The sequence below is a fragment of the Coregonus clupeaformis genome, chromosome 14 (genome assembly GCF_020615455.1).
Source record: "Coregonus clupeaformis isolate EN_2021a chromosome 14, ASM2061545v1, whole genome shotgun sequence".
Lineage (NCBI taxonomy): Eukaryota > Metazoa > Chordata > Actinopteri > Salmoniformes > Salmonidae > Coregonus > Coregonus clupeaformis.
Genome location: NC_059205.1, coordinates 11874005 through 11896072, shown reverse-complemented (window position 1 = coordinate 11896072; position 22068 = coordinate 11874005). Strand labels below are relative to the sequence as shown.

General features: G+C 44.6%; 1 protein-coding gene across 1 annotated transcript; it reads left to right on the top strand.

Moving 5' to 3' along the window:
* The first annotated feature begins 4771 nt into the window (after positions 1-4771).
* LOC121580762 (calponin-2-like) lies at positions 4772-13081 on the top strand. Its single transcript, XM_041895785.2, has 7 exons — positions 4772-4972; positions 9731-9852; positions 10161-10227; positions 10592-10729; positions 11069-11185; positions 11639-11785; positions 11993-13081. Exons 1-7 carry the CDS (start codon positions 4910-4912, stop codon positions 12293-12295), a joined length of 957 nt encoding a protein of 318 aa, XP_041751719.1. The 5' UTR covers positions 4772-4909; the 3' UTR covers positions 12296-13081.
* The last annotated feature ends 8987 nt before the right edge of the window (positions 13082-22068 follow it).

The following is a 22068-nucleotide window of genomic DNA, read 5'->3' as shown; positions in this document are numbered from 1 at the left end:
GGAGAAGGAAAGAGTAGAGGCACGGCGAGAGGAGCTGGTAAGGCAGCAGAAGGAGCGGGGGTTAATAAAGGAACCCAGTCCTGCTCCTCGCACCAAGCAAGTGGTGCGTGTCGCCAGTCCGGTCCGGCCCGTTCCTGCTCCCCGCACCAAGTCAGTGGTGCGTGTTCCCAGTACGGCACGGCCCGGCCCGTTCCTGCCCCTCGCACCAAGCCTGTGGTGCGCGTCGCCAGTCCGGCCCGGCCTGTTCCTGCTCCTCGCACCAAGCCAGTGGTGCGCGTCGCCAGTCCGGCCCGGCCTGTTCCTGCTCCTCGCACCAAGCCAGTGGTGCGCGTCACCAGTCCGGCCCGGCCCGTTCCTGTCCCTCGCACCAAGCCAGTGGTGCGTGTTCCTAGTCCGGTCCGGCCTGTGCCTGCTTCTCGCACCAGACCAGTGGTGCGTTTGTCCAGTCCGGCACGGCCCGTGCCCGTTCCACCGGTGCCTGGTCCGGCACCGGTCAGCTGCTCCACTCCGGAGCCAGAGCAGTCCGCTCCACCGGTGCCTGATCCAGTGCCGGTCAGCGGCTCCACTCCTTGGACTACACGTTACGTTTCCTTTGTTGTTTTGTCGTGTGTTTGTTAAGTTTAATAAACATGTACGCATATCACGCTGCGCCTTGGTCTGACCCGTCATTCAACGAACGTGACAGTGTGTGGCCTCCACGTGCCTGTATGACCTCCCTACAACGCCTGGGCATGCTCCTGATGAGGTGGCGGATGGTCTCCTGAGGGATCTCCTCCCAGACCTGGACTAAAGCATCCGCCAACTCCTGGACAGTCTGTGGTGCAACGTGGCGTTGGTGGATGGAGCGAGACATGATGTCCCAGATGTGCTCAATTGGATTCAGGTCTGGGGAACGGGCGGGCCAGTCCATAGCATCAAAGCCTTCCTCTTGCAGGAACTGCTGACACACTCCAGTCACATGAGGTCTAGCATTGTCTTGCATTAGGAGGAACCCAGGGCCAACCGCACCAGCATATGGTCTCACAAGGGGTCTGAGGATCTCATCTCGGTACCTAATGGCAGTCAGGCTACCTCTGGCGAGCACATGGAGGGCTGTGCGGCCCCCCCAAAGAAATACCACCCCACACCATGACTGACCCACCGCCAAACCGGTCATGCTGGAGGATGTTGCCGGCAGCAGAACGTTCTCCACGGCATCTCCAGACTCTGTCACGTCTGTCACATGTGCTCAGTGTGAACCTGCTTTCATCTGTGAAGAGCACAGGGCGCCAGTGGCGAATTTTCCAATCTTGGTGTTCTCTGACAAATGCCAAACGTCCTGCACGGTGTTGGGCTGTAAGCACAACCCCCACCTGTGGACATCGGGCCCTCATACCACCCTCATTGAGTCTGTTTCTGACCGTTTGAGCAGACGCATGCACATTTGTGGCCTGCTGGAGGTCATTTTGCAGGGCTCTGGCAGTGCTCCTCCTGCTCCTCCTTGCACAAAGGCGGAGGTAGAGGTCCTGCTGCTGGGATGTTGCCCTCCTACGGCCTCCTCCACCTCTCCTGATGTACTGGCCTGTCTCCTGGTAGCGCCTCCATGCTCTGGACACTACGCTGACAGACACAGCAAACCTTCTTGCCACAGCTCGCATTGATGTGCCATCCTGGATGAGCTGCACTACCTGAGCCACTTGTGTGGGTTGTAGACTCCCTCTCATGCTACCACTAGAGTGAAAGCACCGCCAGCATTCAAAAGTGACCAAAACATCAGCCAGGAAGCATAGGAACTGAGAAGTGGTCTGTGGTCACCACATGCAGAACCTCTCCTTTATTGGGGGTGTCTTGCTAATTGCCTATAATTTCCACCTGTTGTCTATTCCATTTGCACAACAGCATGTGAAATGTATTGTCAATCAGTGTTGCTTCCTAAGTGGACAGTTTGATTTCACAGAAGTGTGATTGACTTGGAGTTACATTGTGTTGTTTAAGTGTTCCCTTTATTTTGTGTATATATTTCAAAATTTGAGGTAGGCTATATGATCGCACCAGTAATAGATCCGTTGTTGTATTACTTGTGAAGCACAGCTGAGTGAGCATACTTTTAAATAATGTGCTTTTTTATTTATTTTACTGGGCTGGTGGTGCCTGCATCTGATGGTCAGTCTCAGCAGAGGGAGAGAGCAGCAGACTGAGGCTCCGCCTCTCAACATCCCTCCGCTCTCCCTTTCCTCCACTGATGAAAAAGGGACACCGTCTTCCAGCTAATAGTTAAACTCAAGTCACACCGTATTATTTCTGCCTCATGCACAAATTCATGTTGTTACTCCTATGAACAGAGAAAGTGAAATATTCCTTGATGTTAAAAAAGACCCAAGCCGCTAATAATAACATCAAAGCAAACCTATAGATACACTTTCCTACTCATTAATTACTGCTGCAGTGCTTGTTGTAGCACTGAGTGGAAATAGGAAAAACTTGCATTTTATGGCTTATAAAAGTATTGAATACAATGTTTTGACAGTGCTGAGTAAGAACTTGAAATCTTGAAATCTCACAGTATCAACTTTGCTGTAGCTTTCTTTTATGCCTGCTACGTTACTGCAGACACGGTCATCTGAGCCATCCGATTGGCCAGCGGTAGGCCTATAGTGCACTTGATTTGCTTTCTGGCCCTGCCGGGAAGGCAGAGTTTGTACCTTCTGACACATAAAATTGGTAAAAATGGTAACAGTTCGACTACCCGGCGCGCAGGGCAGCTGAATCGGTGCACCTACTGCCAACAGCCCGAGACAAACAAAATAAAAATAGGAACACAAGGCTTTTTTTACAGAAATGTTTGGTGATCGACTAGGAATGCCTTAAAGATCGACCGGTTGGTGACCACTGCTCTAGAAAGTTGTGTGAAGTTCAATCTCATGCTTCTCTCTGTGGGCTGATATTTCTGAATGGCACCATCCCTATGGTGAAGCATGGTGTTGGCAGCATCGTGCTGTGGGGATGTTTTTCGGCGGCAGGGACTGGGAGACTAGTCAGGATCGAGAGAAAGATGAACAGAGCAAAGTACAGAGAGATCCTTGATGAAAACCTGCTTCAGAGCGCTCAGGACATCAGACTGGGGGCGAAGGTTCATCTTCCAACAGGACAACGACCCTAAGCACACAGCCAAGACAACACAGGAGTGGCTTTGGGACAAGTCTCTGTATGTCCTTGAGTGGCCTAGCCAGAGCCCGGACTTGAACCTGATCGAACATCTCTGGAGAGACCTGAAAATAACTGTGCAGCAACGCTCCCCATCCAACCTTACAGAGCTTGATAGGATCTGCAAAGAAGAATGGTAGAAACTCCCCAAATACAGGTGTGCCAAGCTTGTATCGTTATACCCAAGAAGACTTGAGGCTATAAACGCTGCCAAAGGTGATTCAACAAAGTACTGAGTAAAGGGTCTGAATACTTATGTAAATGTGATATTTGTAATAAATTAGCAAACATTTCTTTAAACCTGTTTTTGCTTTGTCATTATGGAGTATTGTGGGTAGATTGATGAGGGAAAAAACAATGTAATCAATTTTAGAATAAGGCTGTATCCTAACAAAATGTGGAAAAAGTCAAGGGGTCTGAATACTTTCCGAAGGCGCTGTAACTCCTAAACTTAACCCTAACTCCTAGCCTAGCTAACGTTAGCCAGCTAGCTAGAATTTGTAACATAGCATACATTTTACACATTCGCAACATATATTATGTTTTGCAAATTCGTAACATATTGTACGTTTTGTAAATTCCTAACATATAATACGATATTGTAATTCGTAACATATAATATACGAAATGGGTGATGGACATTCACAAATTAATACCATACGAAACATAACATATCATACTAAATGGAGGGTCTCAGATTTACTTACAGAATAATACGAAATTGATTATGACACTGAATAGGGCTAAGGATGTTGGATACAGTTGTTGGTAGGTAGCCAAATGAGTTCAGTATGCCATTTTCATTTGAGACAAAGTAGTGTAATGTCATTGATCATCAAGATAATATTCCAAATACTCTATTGAACCAAATTGAATTGACAACCACACTAAGGCTGCGTTTAGACAGGCAGCCCAATTCTGATATTTAGTTCACTAATCAGATTGGCTCTGAAGAGCTGATGTGAAAAGATCTGATGTGATTGGTTAAAAGACAAATTAGTGGAAAAAACATCAGAATTGGTCTACCTTTCTTTAAATGCAGCCAAACTGTCACTGAAGTGATACAAATGGACACTGAATTGACTTGACTTTTTTAAATCAGTGTTTTTATGAAACTGTGGTTTATAACAATGTAATAACACATGAATCATGATAATGTGTCTTATCTAGGCTAAACTAAAATATTTGGTTAATTGTTTAATGTCATAATTAATATTTTTAACTATGTTCTCATTTGGATGTAGCCTACTAGTGCTATTAACATTCTCAGAATTCCAAAATGGGTCAAAACCCTTGAACGAGCGAAGGGGGTCCTTTACACTCCAAAAATGTAGTTCAATAATAGTATCATTACGTCATTCAGTAGCTCAATTTGGTAGTTCCTCTACTCAAACTTTTCCCGACGGTGATTCAAGACTCCCCAACTACTGGTGTGGCCATAGGATACTCCCACCATTCAGGAATTTGGGACTTTCCTTCCATATAAGGACTTTTTGATATCAATCACGAGTCACGATTTAGACTCAGAAAGGGAAAGGTGGAGCCTAAAATCGATCAACGAACCGTACAAGTTCGTGTAAGCATTTCTATTGGTTGTAAGAAAAAAGAAAGGAAGTATTTAGTTCACTCCGGAGTTTAACTGGAAGAGACACGAAAATAAAAGGCTTTGCACAAAGAAACTGATACAAAGTATCAATACGAAAAACAAAATAACTCGTTTATAGTCATGTCTGGCTCATCATTTAACAGAGGTCCTGCTTATGGGTTTTCTGCAGAAGTCAAAAGCAAGGTAAGTGTTCACGGAAAGTGCTAATGAATCACTTGCCTTATGGTAGTAGCCTATACTGTAGCCTATGGTGAGGTTTATTATGGAAAACTGTATTTAGTTATTGAAAAATGTGTAGGTCTTTTAGGCTACATAGGCTATGATGTTCTGCTGAGTGTAAAGGTATTTAATAGTACGTGGAACTGGCAAAGCTACTTTTTGGAATGACAAATAAAGAGGAAGACTTTTGTCAAATTACAAGTTTTACCGGCTGTGCACTATGCATATATGTTTGATAATAGTGTTCATTAATATGACAGAATGATACAAATAAAAAGTGAACTTTAGTTTGGTTTAAGTTGTTGGTTTAGTTTTGGGAAGCGCTTAGAAAAGCATGGGCGTTGCCCGTATTGGCAATGTAGATTTCCTTGTGGCAAGTTAAAATCTCTATACGGTCCCATTACATAGAGAAACTGGTCAGTACAACACTCTATAGTGTTGTAGGTCTTTCATACATCCATCCATCCATGTCCCTGAGTTTGATGTCACCCATCCAGAGGTCACACTGTCACTGTCCTATCACGAGAACAACTGCTGCTTCCTGCGCTGGGGTGGATTGGGGCCTTGGTGAATGGCTATTGTAGTGCGCACTGCGCCTACGTGCATACTTTGACAAATGGCTTCACAAAACAATCCAAATAGAAATATGTTCTCTTTCAGAACATATGCACTTTCAAAAGTGAACGTTGACAGGAGACAGTGCCAGTGTTTTCTGGTGGCAGTGTTTTCTGGTGGCAGGTAGCATAGCTGTTAGAGAGGCGAGCCAGCAACCGGATGATTGCTAGTTCGAATCCCGGGTCCGACTGGAAAAATCGGGAAGTGAGCTGGCAACCGTTGGGTTTCTTGTATCAAATCCTATTTATGCCATTGCCTGCCGGTACTTACCCCCCACAACAACAGCTCCCAGCGCGGCCAGTGTGGCAGCCCCTCTATGTGTGTCTTTCAGAGGGTTGGGTAAAAGTCAAATTTATGTTGGACCTTGTGTGCAATTAACCAATTAAGTGATCTTAAACTTAATCTATCTATAAATGTCCTCCATCCAAAACGTCAATGGCACAACCAGGAGTTAACCTACTACTGTACCCCTTGGGCCAAATATAACTCTTTTATCACATTTACTTTAAAGATTTGGAGGAGCCTTTGTGTTCCTGTACTTATTATGATGATGATTATTATTATTTATGTAATCGTGTGTTACACTTTTATAGTGTAATAGGAGAAATGGAATTGAAACGCTCTGCAAAGTTCCCCAACCTGGCTCTTTACTTATGTAAACAGAGAATAATGACTAATATAATATCATTTTCTATTTTATCCTTCATAAACAACAAACTTTACCCATCATGTTCCAAGTTATGTTATACAAAAGAATACTCAGGTCCCCACATTACTACTCTGATCCGTTTAACTGCAGATAAAAGTGCATTATAGTCTCTATCTGACACATAGCAGATAAATGTGCATTATGTTCTTCTGTGTCTGAGACATAGCAATGTGTCTTTTAGACCACCAGCTGATTTATTGTTTGCATTCCTTGGCTGAGTCCTTATATTGGCAAGGGGTCCCATTCCTACAGTTTTCCATTGGTCCTCAGAACGCAATGTACGGGTAGCCAAGTGGATGTAAAGCTGTTGGTTTCCTCTCATACCAATGAATGATGTCCATTGTCTCTGGTATTTCCTGCCATTGATGATGTAGGAATGCAATGCAATGTGAGGTATTGAAGTGTGTTATTCAAGGAGCTTTTCCTCCTTGACTAGGCCCCTTGCCATTTTAGATGATAGGTAAAATTATGGTTAACCCAGACTTGTAGTGGCTCAATTCCAACAAGACTACCAAATATGTTTTTTGAGAACGTAGCGGTGGTCCATGTTCATTCCATTTGATTTAAACTCTTTCAACTCGGAGTCCCAACAGTCTCATTCCCCATGACCTAAATTGCGCCACGGGATGAATTCCTTGAGTTCACCATGCCTCTCTAAATTACATCTTTCAAATGTCTTGTGGGAAATTAAAGCAGTCAATGTTGTTTTAATTTGGGGATAATTAAATGAAGCAAATATATAATGAGAGGACCGGTTTGCCCAGGAAGTCCTTTATTCGGTTGTACTTGAAGTTCCGCTGCACATTTTAGCCTTGGAGGGAAATTTGTGGAGAATATTTTGACCCTATTCCTCACACAGTCTTTGGTATGTATTTTTAACTTCAACCTCAGAATGCATTGTTTAGAGATACTATAGAGGCCATTAAAACAATTACTTTCTGTACTGACATTGCAATGTTTTTCATTTCTATTTGTAGTATCATTTTCATAGTAAGATCTACACTACAGTTCTAAATAGACGTTTTCTAAATGTTGATTTTAGTGCCAGTTTCCATCTTCACACTTATTTCTGTTATTATTTATTCAAAGTATTTACAAATCAGGATAACACTTTAAACACCCTCTCAACAAGGAATGCAGTCTCTGCAGTGTCAAATTGCATAAAGTTTAACTCGCCCCAATACCATGCAGCTACCTTCCTGTGCTTCAAGGAGATTTAAGTGGTTTACCAAACAGGATGTGTGTGTGTGTGTGCGCGTTTTGTGTTTGAGCTCATGTCAGTGTCACCTCTGTAAGGGCTGTTACAATAACACCCAAAGTTATCCCCATTGGTTGAGACTGTGAAACATACACAAACACACTGTGAATCATGGTTTTGGGGCCGCCCATAATAAACTCTTGAGAGAAACTATCAACACACACAAACCATTATATTGTTTCTTGCTGTGGTTCTGGCAATGAAAACCGGCCACTACCAAGTCATCAATTGATGATAAGTACTCCCACACATACAGTACCAGTCAAAAGTTTGGACACACCTACTCATTCAAGGGTTTTTCTTTATTTTTACTATTTTCTACATTGTAGAATAATAGTTAAGACATCAAAACTATGACATAACACATATGGAATCATGTAGTAACCAAAAAAGTGTTAAACAAATAAAAATATATTTGAGATTCTTCAAAGTAGCTACCTTTTGCCTTGATGACAGCTTTGCACACTCTTGGCATTCTCTCAACCAGCTTCACCTGGAATGCTTTTCCAACAGTCTTGAAGGAGTTCCCACATATGCTGAGCACTTGTTGGCTGCTTTTCCTTCACTCTGCGGTCCAAATCATCCCAAACCATCTCAGTTGGGTTGAGGTCGGGTGATTGTGGAGGCCAGGTCATCTGATGCAGCAATCCATCACTCTCCTTGGTCAAATAGCCCTTACACAGCCTGGAGGTGTGTTTTGGGTCATTGTCCTGTTGAAAAACAAATGATAGTCCCACTAAGTGCAAACCAGATGGGATGGCGTATCGCTGCAGAATGCTGTGGTAGCCATGCTGGTTAAGTGTGCCTTGAATTCTAAATAAATCACAGACAGATTCACCAGCAAAGCACCCCCACACCATCACACCTCCTCCTCCTCCATGCTTCACGGTGGGAACCACACATGCGGAGATCATCCGTTCACCTACTCTGCATCTCACAAGGACACGGCGGTTGGAACCAAAATCTCAAATTTGGACTCATCAGACCAAAGGACAGGTCTAATGTCCATTGCTCGTGTTTCTTGGCCCAAGCAAGTCTCTTCTTCTTATTGGTGTCCTTTAGTAGTGGTTTCTTTGCAGCAATTCGACCATGAAGGCCTGATTCACGCAGTCTACTCTGAACAGTTGATGTTGAGATGTGTCTGTTACTTCAACTCTGTGAAGCATTTATTTGGGCTGCAATCTGAGGTGCAGTTAACTCAATTGAATTTATCCTCTGTAGCAGAGGTAACTCTGGGTCTTCCTTTCCTGTGGCGGTCCTCATGAGAGTCAGTTTCATCATAGCACTTGGTGTTTTTTGCGACTGCACTTGAAGAAACGTTCAAAGTTCTTGACATTCTCCGGATTGACTGACCTTTATGGCTTAAAGTAATGATGGCCTGTCGTTTCTCTTTGCTTATTTGAGCTGTTCTTGCCATAATATGGACTTGGTCTTTTACCAAATAGGGCTGTCTTCTGTATACCACCCCTACCTCGTCACAACACAACTGATTGGCTCAAACGCAAGGAAAGAAATTCCACAAATTAACTTTAACAAGGCACACCTGTTAATTGAAATGCATTCCATGTGACTACCTCATGAAGCTGGGTGAGAGAATGCCAAGAGTGTACAAAGCTGTCATCAAGGCAAAGGGTGGCTATTTGAAGAATCCCAAATATAAAATATATTTGTATTTGTTTAACACTTTTTTGGTTACTACATGATTCCATATGTGTTATTTCATAGTTTTGATGTCTTCACTATTATTCTACAATGTAGAAAATATTACAAATAAAGAAAAACCTTTGAATGAGTAGGTGTGTCCAAACTTTTGACTGGTAGTGTACGTTGGTAGCACTTTATTATATGGAAAGTACCTGGTGCACAGTAATAACCTATGAATAACTTGTTTGTTCCTTTGGGATTCATTAAAACAAGCAGCAATGGCCACCATTAGGTACCAGGTAGTTCCCAATTGTGTAGAATTATTTGAAGTACCCATTTCAAATAGTTTTCTCATAAATACCAGTGGAAACATTACTGTCAAATAAAGTGTAACCTGCATGTTACCTGCACATATTGTGTTGGTGTTTAGGTTGTGCAAACTTTCCCAAGACGTGAAGGTTTCCTATAATGAATTTTGACCTTTCCCCCTCTCCAGATTGCAGGAAAGTACGACCCTCAGAGAGAGGAAGAGCTAAAGGTCTGGATCGAGGATACGACAGGATGTGTCATCGGGGAAGACTTCCAGAAAGGCCTGAAAAATGGCGTCATCTTATGCAAGTACGTTTCTAAATAGGGCCAGGATCCATCATCATGTCCCTATGTATAATGTGTAAAATGTGGCTTTATTGACCCACAAAGCTAGAAATTCTATGGCACAAGCCAATGGATTTAACCAAAGACAACATCAATCATAAACATTCTGCTAGCTACAACGTAATACATCAAATAATACAATCCATAGCATATGTCCTGTCTGTCCTCATTGCTGTTGGTTTTACTGTACTATAGACAATTTTCTCCTCTGATTCCTTCTGTTGCCTATGAGGTACTGCAGTCTAAGTAAGCAAACTCTCTTCCTCCCCTAGACTGATCAACAAACTTCAACCTGGCTCTGTGAAAAAGATCAACTCGTCCACCATGAATTGGCATCAGGTGAGCTGCTTGGATTGTTCTCTCTACATGAACAGACTTGATCTGTACTTTACCAGGTGGTTTTACAGTTAGAGAATATATCTGAGCTGTTGTGCTGACCAAACCTGTTTTTTTACTAGCTTAAAAGCAGAGGTAGATTTTTTTTAGAGCTGCAACTTTCTCTGAAGTAGTGAGTGTACAGAAATAGAAAATGTCTTAGAATATGAAATATAGTGAGACCTCGGTGTGCCAGAGATATCCTTTTAGCTAAATGGCTTGTTATGATAGCCTCGTTATAGGTGTGACTTCCTAAAATCTACCTTCATGCAATTATTGAGAAGCTCTTTATTAATCTTATCATTTCATGCACTATGTCTGGATCTAGCTGGAGAACATCACCAACTTCATCAAATCCATCCAAACGTACGGCCTGAAGCCCCATGATATCTTTGAGGCCAACGACCTGTTTGAGAGTGGGAACATGACCCAGGTCCAGAGCACACTGCTGTCTCTCGCTGGCACGGTAAGACTTTCAGTATTAAAAACTTTAGAAACTAATTTTTATGCTTGCATCCCTCATGAGAATAGCAACTTCTGTATTTTAACTTCTGTATTTTTAACTGTGTAATTTCCACTTGCAATAATCATTTGACCTTGCAGTAATGCTCTGTAGAACATGTCAGGTTTCGTCTTCGTAAAGATGTTCCTGAAGCTAACATAATGGTGTCCCGTCTTCCTCAACATATGGTGTCAGAAGCGGGATCTAAATACAGCACCCTCCTGAATAAGCTCCTACTATTGTGTCCAGTAATATCTTGAGGTATCCAACAGTGTCAGGATTTCTGTACACTTTCACCTGCAGGCCAAGACCAAAGGCTGCCAGTCCCGAGTGGACATTGGGGTGAAGTACGCAGACAAACAGGAGAGGCTATTCGACGAGGAGAAGATGAAGGCCGGACAGTGTGTCATCGGACTGCAGGCAAGAGGGAATGTGTTGACAGTGATACCACTGAGGAGCATGTTGTTCTTTTTGCTGTTGCCAGCTCTTTAGCCGTCTTGCCAAACAAAACATCAGTAGCAAAGCTGACTAAGATATATAGCTAACAGCCTTATAACAGGCTAAGGCAGAGACACACGGGCATTCATGCTATTGTTCTTGTAAAACTCATATTTCATTGAATCTTGCCATAACTTCTATTAATTTAGGATATTTCTTATTGAAGGGTTGCATGTAGGGTTACATTAATGATTCCTAACCTTTATAAGCCCTTTGGCATAACTTCTATTTCAGCCAAGAAGACTATTGTTGATTTGATGATATCTACTCAGGGATTAGCAGTCTGTCTGAAAGTCTCCATCACAGGGGGGTTGTAATTTTCCACTCATCCTTTGCTGTTTTCCTTTTATAACTGATATCTGTCTCTCTCCGCAGATGGGGACGAATAAGTGTGCCAGCCAGGCGGGCATGAACGCATACGGCACCAGGAGGCACCTCTACGACCCCAAGGCTCACATCCTGCCCCCCATGGACAACTCCACCATCAGTCTGCAAATGGGCACCAACAAGGGGGCCAGCCAGGTAAAAGTCCATGTGTAGAAAAGACAATACAAGAGCTTAATGGTTCTGACAAACAAAGTTCTCATTCATTTCACCATGTCTTAAAACTCAATCAAGGTATCAATACTGTGCTAGTAGACTTTGGCTATTACTAATGGATTCTTGTTTATTTTAATTCCTACATGTTTGAATTCACTGCTAACTAATTCATCTTTCTCTACTCTTCAGGCTGGTATGACAGCTCCAGGAACCCGCCGTGCCATCTACGACCAGAAGCTGGGCACAGACAAATGTGACAACAGCACCATGTCGCTGCAGATGGGCTCCAACGCAGGCGCCAACCAGAGCGGGCAGAACTTTGGCCTGGGTCGTCAGATCTATGACGCCAAGTACTGCCCCAAGAACGAGGAGGGTGAGGAGGAGCAGAACGGGGCCGGGGCCGAATATGTCCCTGACTACCAAGACGAGGGTTACCAAGAATACAAAGATGAAGCAGTGCCGGTGTACCAACAAGAGGGGACAGATTATTAAAAGGGGGGTTGTGCTGGTTGAAAACAGAGGAAACCTCAAGGAAGGCTTTTTCAAAGTTATTTGTTACATAGGATTTTCCACCTTTTGGGTGATATCCTTTTGGGATTGGACAATAGTGCCCTCTTGCCCTCATTTAAGTGCTGGTTAGGACCAATGTTACACATATCTCACATGTACTATGCATTAGTAGGTTTTTATATTCCTGTTGAAATGGCTATGCTTATGTATTTTTAAAGTGTAACCACTAAAGCTAGTACTGGTGTCTGAGCTGAGATTAGCTTTTATATCCCAGTGATTAGCTTTTAGTAAAGTGCCAAAGCCCTCTTGCCAGTTTCCCCCTCGACAAATGTTTGCCAACTAATGTAAATTGGTACATTTAAAGGGATAACATTTATACCAATTATTTTTTATCTTCAGGCAAATATTGGATCCAATAGGATTCAATTATAAAAAATCCTCAGTTAAAAAATGGATTGTTCCATAGTTGGAATTTACCCATCATTGTACTAAAGGTCATATTGTGAATGTAACCTATATACATTTATATGATCTTAATTGATGTGAATAAGAATGTGAATTTGTAGTAATTGTTAGTATCCATTCAGTATTTTTACTTGGTAATATAAAAGACAACAATATATTGTGTAGTATCTGTTTGGACCGAGGGAAAAAAATTGTGCACTTTTTTATGTATGCCGACCATATAATTTCTTTGGAGGAAATATTTCCTTTGTTTGCATAACCAGAACAACTGGAGCCAAGATTATTTTCTTTGGATTAGAGTATTAAAAAAAAAAAAAAACATTCAAACATTCCAAGCTGGATACTGGATTCGTTTTGTCAAAGTTTTCTTCATTGTATAATGTTTTAATGGATTCACTGATGATTGATAAGGGGACCAAACATATTTTAGATTTTGAACTCTGTCATTCAAAGTGATTATTTATATATTTCTGTAAAAAATTGTACCGACTCTGAAGGGATATTTGCTCTTACTACTTTTGCTATTATATACATTCCTTGTGCTTTTCTTTGGATCCATATTTTCATTATGAATAGAAACATGTGTGTGAATAAAGTGTAATAAAGACATTCATTGTATACAAACCAGCCTGATGTGTCAATTAGTTAGAATTAAAAGGTGTCTCATTAGTTACATGGTTGTCATAACTTAGGCTACGATCATTAATTAATGTGGCTTTAAATAGGGCATAAACAATGTCTGTATTCCATCGCCTAACATACTAATTTCATGGTATGTCAAAAATGCAGTGTTGTAGGCATGGGGTTTTGAGTCATTTGGGTCACTGATGGAATAGAGAAGTACACTACATGTCCAAAGGTATGTGGACACCTGCTTGACGAACATCTCATTCCAAAATCATGGCCATTAATATGGAGTTGGTCCCCCCTTTTCTGCTATAACAGCCTCCACTCTTATGGGAAGGCTTTCCACTAGATGTTGGAACGTTGCTGCGGGGACTTGCTTCCATTCAGCCACAAGAGCATTAGAGAGGTCGGGCACTGATATTGGGCGATTAGGCCTGGCTCGCAGTCAGCGTTCCAATTCTTCTCAAAGGTATTTGATGGGATTGAGGTCAGGGCTCTGTGCAGGCTAGTCAAGTTCTTCCACACCGATCTCGACAAATCATTTCTGTATGGACCTCACTTTGTGCACTGGGGCATTGTCATGCTGAAACAGGAAAGGGCCTTCCCTAAACTGTTGCCACAAAGTTGGAAGCACAGAATCGTCTAGAATGTCATTGTATGCTGTAGCGTTAAGATTTCCCTTCACTTGAAACATGAAAAACAGCCCCACACCATTATTCCTCCTCCACCGAACTTTACAGTTGGCACTATGTATTGGGGCAGGTAGTGTTCTATTGGCATCCGCCAAACCCAGATTCGGACTATCAGATGGTGAAGCGTGATTCATCACTCCAGAGAAAGCGTTTCACTGCTCCAGAGTCCAATGGCGGCGAGCTATACACCACTCCAGCTGACACTTGGCAGTGTGCATGGTGCTCTTAGGCTTGTGTGTGGCTGCTCGGTCATGGGAATCCACTTCATGAAGCTCCCGACAAACAGTTATTGTGCTGAAGTTGCTTCCAGAGGCAGTTTGGAACTCGGTAGTGAGTGTTGCAACCGAGGACAGACGATTTTTACACCCTATGCGCTTGAGCACTCGGTGGTCCCGTTCTGTGAGCTTGTGTGGCCTACCACTTGGTGGCTGAGCCGTTGTTGCTCTTAGACGTTTCCACTTCACAATAACAGCACTTACAGTTGACTGGGGCAGCTCTAGCATGGCAGAAATTTGACGAACTGACTTGTTGGAAAGGTGGCATCCTATGACGGTGCCACGTTGAAAGTCACTTAGCTCTTCAGTACGGGCCATTCTACTGCCAATGTTTGTCTATGGAGATTGCATGGCTGCGTGCTTGATTTTATACACATGTCAGCAAAGGGTGTGGCTGAAGTAGCCGAATCCACTCATTTGAAGGGCTGTCCACATACCTTTGTATATATAGTGTATGTGAGCTAAAGCATGGCACCCTCAAGCAAGCGGTCATGGCTAGAAGGGATTCAGTTTTAGTCAAATTAACGTCAAAAGTAAATAAATATATATTATGTTGATAACCCAAACCCTTTTCCTAACCTAATTCTCCTAACCTGCTACGTTAATTCTCCTAACCTGCTGGGTAAGTTCTCCTAACCTATTACGAAAAGTCAAATCTGATGTTAATTTGACAAAAGCTGGCTCCCTTCTAGCAAGCCCAGTGCAGCTACATATCTGATTTACAAAGGCACTGCACTGGTAGCCTTTGCTTTGCATGACTAGCAGTTGGTGCAGATGACCTTGCCGCCAGCTGTAGTAGTTCCAATGTTCACAGTCCTTTTGGATTGGCGCACTTCACTTTATCAGCATGCATGGTTATTATAGCAGAATGTAGTCAAAGTAGCCCTGCTTGTCTGACTTGTTTATTTTATTTTGCAGGTTTGCTCCATTCTCTGTGAATGCATGCACACATTCTCTGTGTGAAGAATTCAAACATGGCGCCTCACACCGCGTGGCTGCTGCCTCCCCAGGAGTCTTATGTGGTCGGGAGAGGTTGTGTTTTCTCTAGCAGGAGGTAAGCTTGGCTTCTTATATGGTGTTGAGTAAAGCTTAAACCATGTATTTAGATCGTAGGTAGGTAGTTGTAGTTAGGTATTGTAGGTAGTTTATTTAGGTAGTTATTTAGGTAGTTATTGTAGGTTTCCGTAGGTAATTATTGTAGGTAAGTATTGTTTACGGCGGAGCCCGGCGAAGCACAAGGCTAGCTAGCTAGCGGGTAGCTACTGGTAACGTTTAGCAACGGTGGAGAGTTGTTTCCAATGTTAATGTGCTAGCTAGCCAACGTTTAATTTTTGCTGCGTTATGAAAGGAACTAGACACGGACACGAATTATCTGTTTAGTGTGTTAACACACTATTGGTAGTTTGTTGTAACCAAGTATTGGTGCTAAACTGTGTGTTATTGGATGCTAGCATGCTAGTTAGCTATGGTGTCATAGTTAGGCATCGTGGGCTGTTGTGGGTAGTTACTGTAGGTTGGCATTGTTTTCGGCGGTGCCGGGTGTAGTACGAAGCTAGCTAGCTAGCCGTTTTTCGAACAGAGTCAACACAGTAGCCATTGTGTGCTGTACTGTGGCAGCTAAATACAATATATTTGTGCTAGCTAGCCAACGTTTAATTATTGCTGCGTTATGAAAGGAACTAGACACGGACACAAATTATCTGCTTAGTGTGTTAACACACTATTAGTGGTTTGTTGTGACCAAGTGTTGGTGCTAAACTGTGTGTTATTGGATGCTAGCATGCTAGTTAGCTATGGTGTCATAGTTAGCTAGCTGAATAAAGTGGGTTGAGTCTATTCCTTTAAACATTGAACCGCTGTGGTTCACAACAATTCTGATTTCTAAAGGTGGAAGTTGGGAGAGTTTTTGTTCGGGTGGTTCAGTGAAACAATTATAGTTTCTGAGGTGGAAGTTTTGGTGAGGGAGGCCCTGCTCTCTCCTCTCCCAGATGTTTAGTTCATTTCATTCCGATCTCCTCTGCATTATTGTAGCCATTTGCTACAGCCTGTCAACTATGCCTCTGCCTATCCCTGTTCTCTCCTCTCTGCACAGGCTACACAAACGCCTCACACCGCGTGGCTGCTGCCTCTCTAACCTGGTGGTCCCTGCACGCACCCCACACCTGGAGTTCCAGGTCTCAGGCAGCCTCTGGAACTGCCGTTCTGCTGCCAACAAAGCTGACTTCATCCCAGCCTATGCTAACCTCCAGTCCCTCGACTTCCTGGCGCTGACGGAAACATGGATTACCACTGAAAACACTGCTACTCCTACTGCTCTCTCCTCGTCTGACCATGTGTTCTCGCATACCCCGAGAGCATCTGGTCAGAGGGGTGGTGGCACAGGAATCCTCATCTCTCCCAAGTGGACATTCTCAATTTTTCCCCTAACCCACCTGTCTATCTCTTCATTTGAATTCCATGCTGTCACAGTCACTAGCCCATTTAAGCTTAATATCCTTGTCATCTATCGCCCTCCAGGTTCCCTTGGAGAGTTCATCAATGAGCTTGACGCCTTGATAAGTTCCTTTCCTGAGGATGGCTCACCCCTCACAGTTTTGGGGGATTTCAACCTCCCTATGTCCACATTTGACTCATTTCTCTCTGCCTCCTTCTTTCCACTCCTCTCCTCTTTTGACCTCACCCTCTCACCGTCCCCCCTACTCACAAGGCAGGCAATACGCTTGACCTCATCTTTACTAGATGCTGCTCTTCTACTAATCTCACTGCAACTCCCCTCCATGTCTCCGACCACTACTTTGTTTCCTTTTCTCTCTCGCTCTCCTCCAACACTACTCACTCTGCCCCTACACAGATGGTAATGCGCCGCCGCAACCTTCGCTCTCTCTCTCCCACTACTCTCTCCTCTTCCATCCTATCATCTCTTCCCTCTGCTCAATCCTTCTCCCTCCAATCTCCTGATTCTGCCTCCTCAACCCTCCTCTCCTCCCTTTCTGCATCCTTTGACTCTCTGTGTCCCCTATCCTCCCGGCCGGCTCGGTCCTCCCCTCCAGCTCCGTGGCTTGATGACTCATTGCGAGCTCACAGAACAGAGCTCCGGGCAGCGGAGCGGAAATGGAAGAAAACTAAACTCCCTGCCGACCTGGCATCTTTTCCTCCCTCCTCTCTACATTTTCTTCATCTGTTTCTGCTGCTAAGGCCACTTTCTACCACTCTAAATTCCAAGCATCTGCCTCTAACCCTAGGGAAGCTCTTTTGCCACATTTTCCTCCCTGCTGAATCCCCCCTCTCTCTCTGTGGATGACTTCGTCAACCACTTTGAAAAGAAGGTTGACGACATCCGATCCTCGTTTGTTAAGTCTAATGACACTGCTGGTCCTACTCACACTGCCCTACCCTATGCTTTGACTTCTTTCTCCCCTCTCTCTCCAGATAAAATCCTGCGACTTGTGACTGCAGGCCGCCCAACAACCTGCCCGCTTGACCCCATCCCCTCCTCTCTTCTCCAGACCATCTCCGGTGACCTTCTCCCCTACCTCACCTCGCTGATCAACTCATCCTTGACCGCTGGCCATGTCCCTTCCGTCTTCAAGAGAGCGAGAGTTGCTCCCCTTCTCAAAAAAACAACACTCGATCCCACTGATGTCAACAACTACAGACCAGTATCCCTTCTTTCTTTTCTTTCCAAAACTATTGAGCGTGCCGTCTTTAGCCAACTCTCTTGCTATCTCTCTCAGAATGACCTTCTTGATCCAAACCAGTCAGGTTTCAGGACTGGTCATTCAACTGAGACTGCTCTTCTCTGTGTCACGGAGGCTCTCCGCACTGCTAAAGCTAACTCTCTCTCCTCTGCTCTTGTCCTTCTAGACCTGTCTGCTGCCTTTGATACTGTGAACCATCAGATCCTCCTCTCCACCCTCTCCGAGCTGGGAATCTCCGGCGCGGCTCACTCCTGGATTGCGTCCTACCTGACCGGTCGCTCCTACCAAGTGGCGTGGCGAGAAGCTGTCTCCGCACCACGTGCTCTCACCACTGGTGTCCCCCAGGGCTCAGTTCTAGGCCCTCTCCTTTTCTCCCTATACACCAAGTCACTTGGCTCTGTCATATCCTCACATGGCCTCTCCTATCATTGCTACGCTGACGATACACAACTAATCTTCTCCTTTCCCCCTTCTGATAACCAGGTGGCGAATCGCATCTCTGCATGTCTGCCCGACATATCAGTATGGATGACGGATCACCACCTCAAGCTGAACCCTGGCAAGACGGAGCTGCTCTTCCTCCCGGGGAAGGACTGCCCGTTCCATGATCTCGCCATCACGGTTGACAACTCCGTTGTGTCCTCCTCCCAGAGTGCGAAGAGCCTTGGCGTGACCCTGGACAACACCCTGTCGTTCTCCGCTAACATCAAGGCGGTGACCCGCTCCTGCAGGTTCATGCTCTACAACATTCGGAGAGTACGACCCTGCCTTACACAGGAAGCGGCACAGGTCCTAATCCAGGCACTTGTCATCTCCCGTCTGGATTACTGCAACTCGCTGTTGGCTGGCCTCCCTGCCTGTGCCATTAAAGCCCTACAACTCATCCAGAATGCCGCAGCCCGTCTGGTGTTCAACCTTCCCAAGTTCTCTCACGTCACCCCCCTCCTCCGCACACTCCACTGGCTTCCAGTTGAAGCTCGCATCCGTTACAAGACCATGGTGCTTGCCTATGGAGGAGTGAGGGGAACGGCACCTCTGTACCTTCGGGCTCTGATCAGTCCCTACACCCAAACGAGGGCATTGCGTTCATCCACCTCTGGCCTGCTGGCTCCCCTTCCTCTGCGGAAGCATAGTTCCCGCTCAGCCCAGTCAAAACTGTTTGCTGCTCTGGCACCCCAATGGTGGCACCCCCCCAAAAAAAAATGGTAAAGTGGTTATCCCACTGGCTATAGGGTGAATGCACCAATTTGTGAGTCGCTCTGGATAAGAGCGTCTGCTAAATGACGTAAATGTGCCCTTGAGCAAGGCACTTAACCCTAATTGCTCCTGTAAGTCGCTCTGGATAAGAGCGTCTGCTAAATGACTAAAATGTAAAATGTAAATTTTATTTCACCTTTATTTAACCAGGTAAGCCAGTTGAGAACAAGTTCTCATTTACAACTGCGACCTGGCCAAGATAAAGCAAAGCAGTGCGATAAAAACAACAACACAGAGTTACATATGGGGTAAACAAAACTTAAAGTCAAAAATACAACAGTAAATATATATACAGCGTGTGCGAATGTAGTAAGTTATGGAGGTAAGGCAATAAATAGGCAATAGTGCAAAATAGTTACAATTTCGTATTAACACTGGAATGATAGATGTGCAAAAGATGATGTGCAAATAGAGATACTGGGGTGCAAATTAGCAAAATAAATAACAATATGGGGATGAGGTAGTTGGATGGGCTATTTACAGATGGGCTGTGTACAGGTGCAGTGATCGGTAAGCTGCTCTGACAACTGACGCCTAAATTTAGTGAGGAAGAAAAGAGTCTCCAGCGTCAGAGATTTTTGCAGTTCGTTCCAGTCATTGGCAGCAGAGAACTGGAAGGAATGGCGGCCAAAGGAGGAGTTGGCTTTGGGGATGACTAGTGAGATATACCTGCTGGAGCGCATACTACGGGTGGGTGTTGCTATGGTGACCAGTGAGCTAAGATAAGACTGGGATTTGCCTAGCAGTGATTTATAGATGACCTGGAGCCAGTGGGTTTGGCGACGAATATGTAGTGAGGGCCAGCCAACAACAGCGTACAGGTCACAATGCTGGGTAGTATATGGGGCTTTGGTGACAAAACGGATGGCACTGTGATAGACTACATCCAATTTGCTGAGTAGAGTTTTGGAGGCTATTTTGTAAATGACATCGCCGAAGTCAAGGATCGGTGGGATAGTCAGTTTTACGAGGGCATGTTTGGCAGCATGAGTGAAGGAGGCGTTGTTGCGAAATAGGAAGCCGATTCTAGATCTAACTTTTGATTGGAGATGCTTAATGTGAGTCTGGAAGGAGAGTTTACGGTCTAACCAAACACCTAGGTATTTGTAGTTGTCCACATACTCTAGGTCAGACCCGCCGAGAGTAGTGATTCTAGTCGGGTGGGCGGGTGCAAGCAGCGTTCGGTTGAAGAGAATGCATTTAGTTTTACTAGTGTTTAAGAGCAGTTGGAGGCTACGGAAGGAGTGTTGTATGGCGTTGAAGCTCGTTTGGAGGTTTGTTAACACAGTGTCCAATGAAGAGCCAGATGTATACAAAATGGTGTCATCCGCATAGAGGTGGATCCGAGCGTCACCAGCAGCAAGAGCAACATCATTGATATACACAGAGAATAGAGTCGGCCCGAGAATTGAACCCTGTGGTACCCCCATAGAGACTGCCAGAGGTCCAGACAACAGGCCCTCCGATTTGACACATTGAACTCTATCTGAGAAGTAGTTGGTGAACCAGGCGAGGCAGTCATTTGAGAAACCAAGGCTATTTAGTCTGCCAATAAGAATGCTGTGGTTGACAGAGTCGAAAGCCTTGGCCAGGTCGATGAAGACGGCTGCGCAGTACTGTCTTTTATCGATCGCGGTTATAATATCGTTTAGGACCTTGAGCGTGGCTGAGGTGCACCCTTGACCAGCTCGGAAACCGGATTGCATAGCGGAGAAGGTACGGTGGGATTTGAAATGGTCGGTGATCTGTTTGTTAACTTGGCTTTCAAAAACTTTCGAAAGGCAGGGCAGGATGGATATAGGTCTGTAACAGTTTGGATCTAGAGTGTCACTCCCTTTGAAGAGGGGGATGACCGCGGCAGCTTTCCAATCTCTGGGGATCTCAGACATTACGAAAGAGAGGTTGAACAGGCTAGTAATAGGGGTTGCAACAATTTCGGCGGCTAATTTTAGAAAGAAAGGGTCCAGATTGTCTAGCCCAGCTGATTTGTAGGGGTCCAGATTTTTCAGCTCTTTCAGAACATCAGCTGTCTGAATTTGTGTAAAGGAGAAGCGGGGGGGGCATGGGGAAGTTGCAGCGGAGGGTGCAGAGCTGGTGGCCGGGGTATTGGTAGCCAGGTGGAAAGCATGGCCAGCCGTAGCAAAATGCTTTTCGAAATTCTCGATTATTGTGGATTTATCGGTGGTGACAGTGTTTCCTAGCCTCAGTGCAGTGGGCAGTTGGGAGGAGGTGCTCTTATTCTCCATGGACTTTACAATGTCCCAAAACTTTTTGGAGTTAGTGCTACAGGATGCAAATTTCTGTTTGAAAAAGCTAGCCTTTGCTTTCCTAACTGATTGTGTATATTGGTTCCTGACTTCCCTGAAAAGTTGCATATCGCGGGGGCTGTTCGATGCTAATGCAGTACGCCACAGGATGTTTTTGTGCTGGTCAAGGGCAGTCAAGTCTGAGGAGAACCAGGGGCTATATCTGTTCTTAGTTCTGAATTTTTTGAATGGGGCATGCTTATTTAAGATTGAGAGGAAAGCACTTTTAAAGAACAACTAGGCATCCTCTACTGACGGAATGAGGTCAATATTCAAAGTGTTTTAGGGAGCGTTTGACAGTGATGAGGGGTGGTCGTTTGACCGCGGACCCATTACGGACGCAGGCAATGAGGCAGTGATCGCTGAGATCCTGGTTGAAGACAGCGGAGGTGTATTTAGAGGGTAAATTTGTCAGGATGATATCTATGAGGGTGC

Excerpts from the sequence above, each read along its gene's own strand:
- LOC121580762 (XM_041895785.2), top strand. The coding sequence starts at position 4,910 with ATGTCTGGCTCATCATTTAACAGAGGTCCTGCTTATGGGTTTTCTGCA. Across the intron at positions 4,973-9,730 it reads CTGCAGAAGTCAAAAGCAAG|ATTGCAGGAAAGTACGACCC; the intron begins GTAAGTGTTCAC and ends CCCCCTCTCCAG. Across the intron at positions 11,186-11,638 it reads AGTGTGTCATCGGACTGCAG|ATGGGGACGAATAAGTGTGC; the intron begins GCAAGAGGGAAT and ends CTCTCTCCGCAG.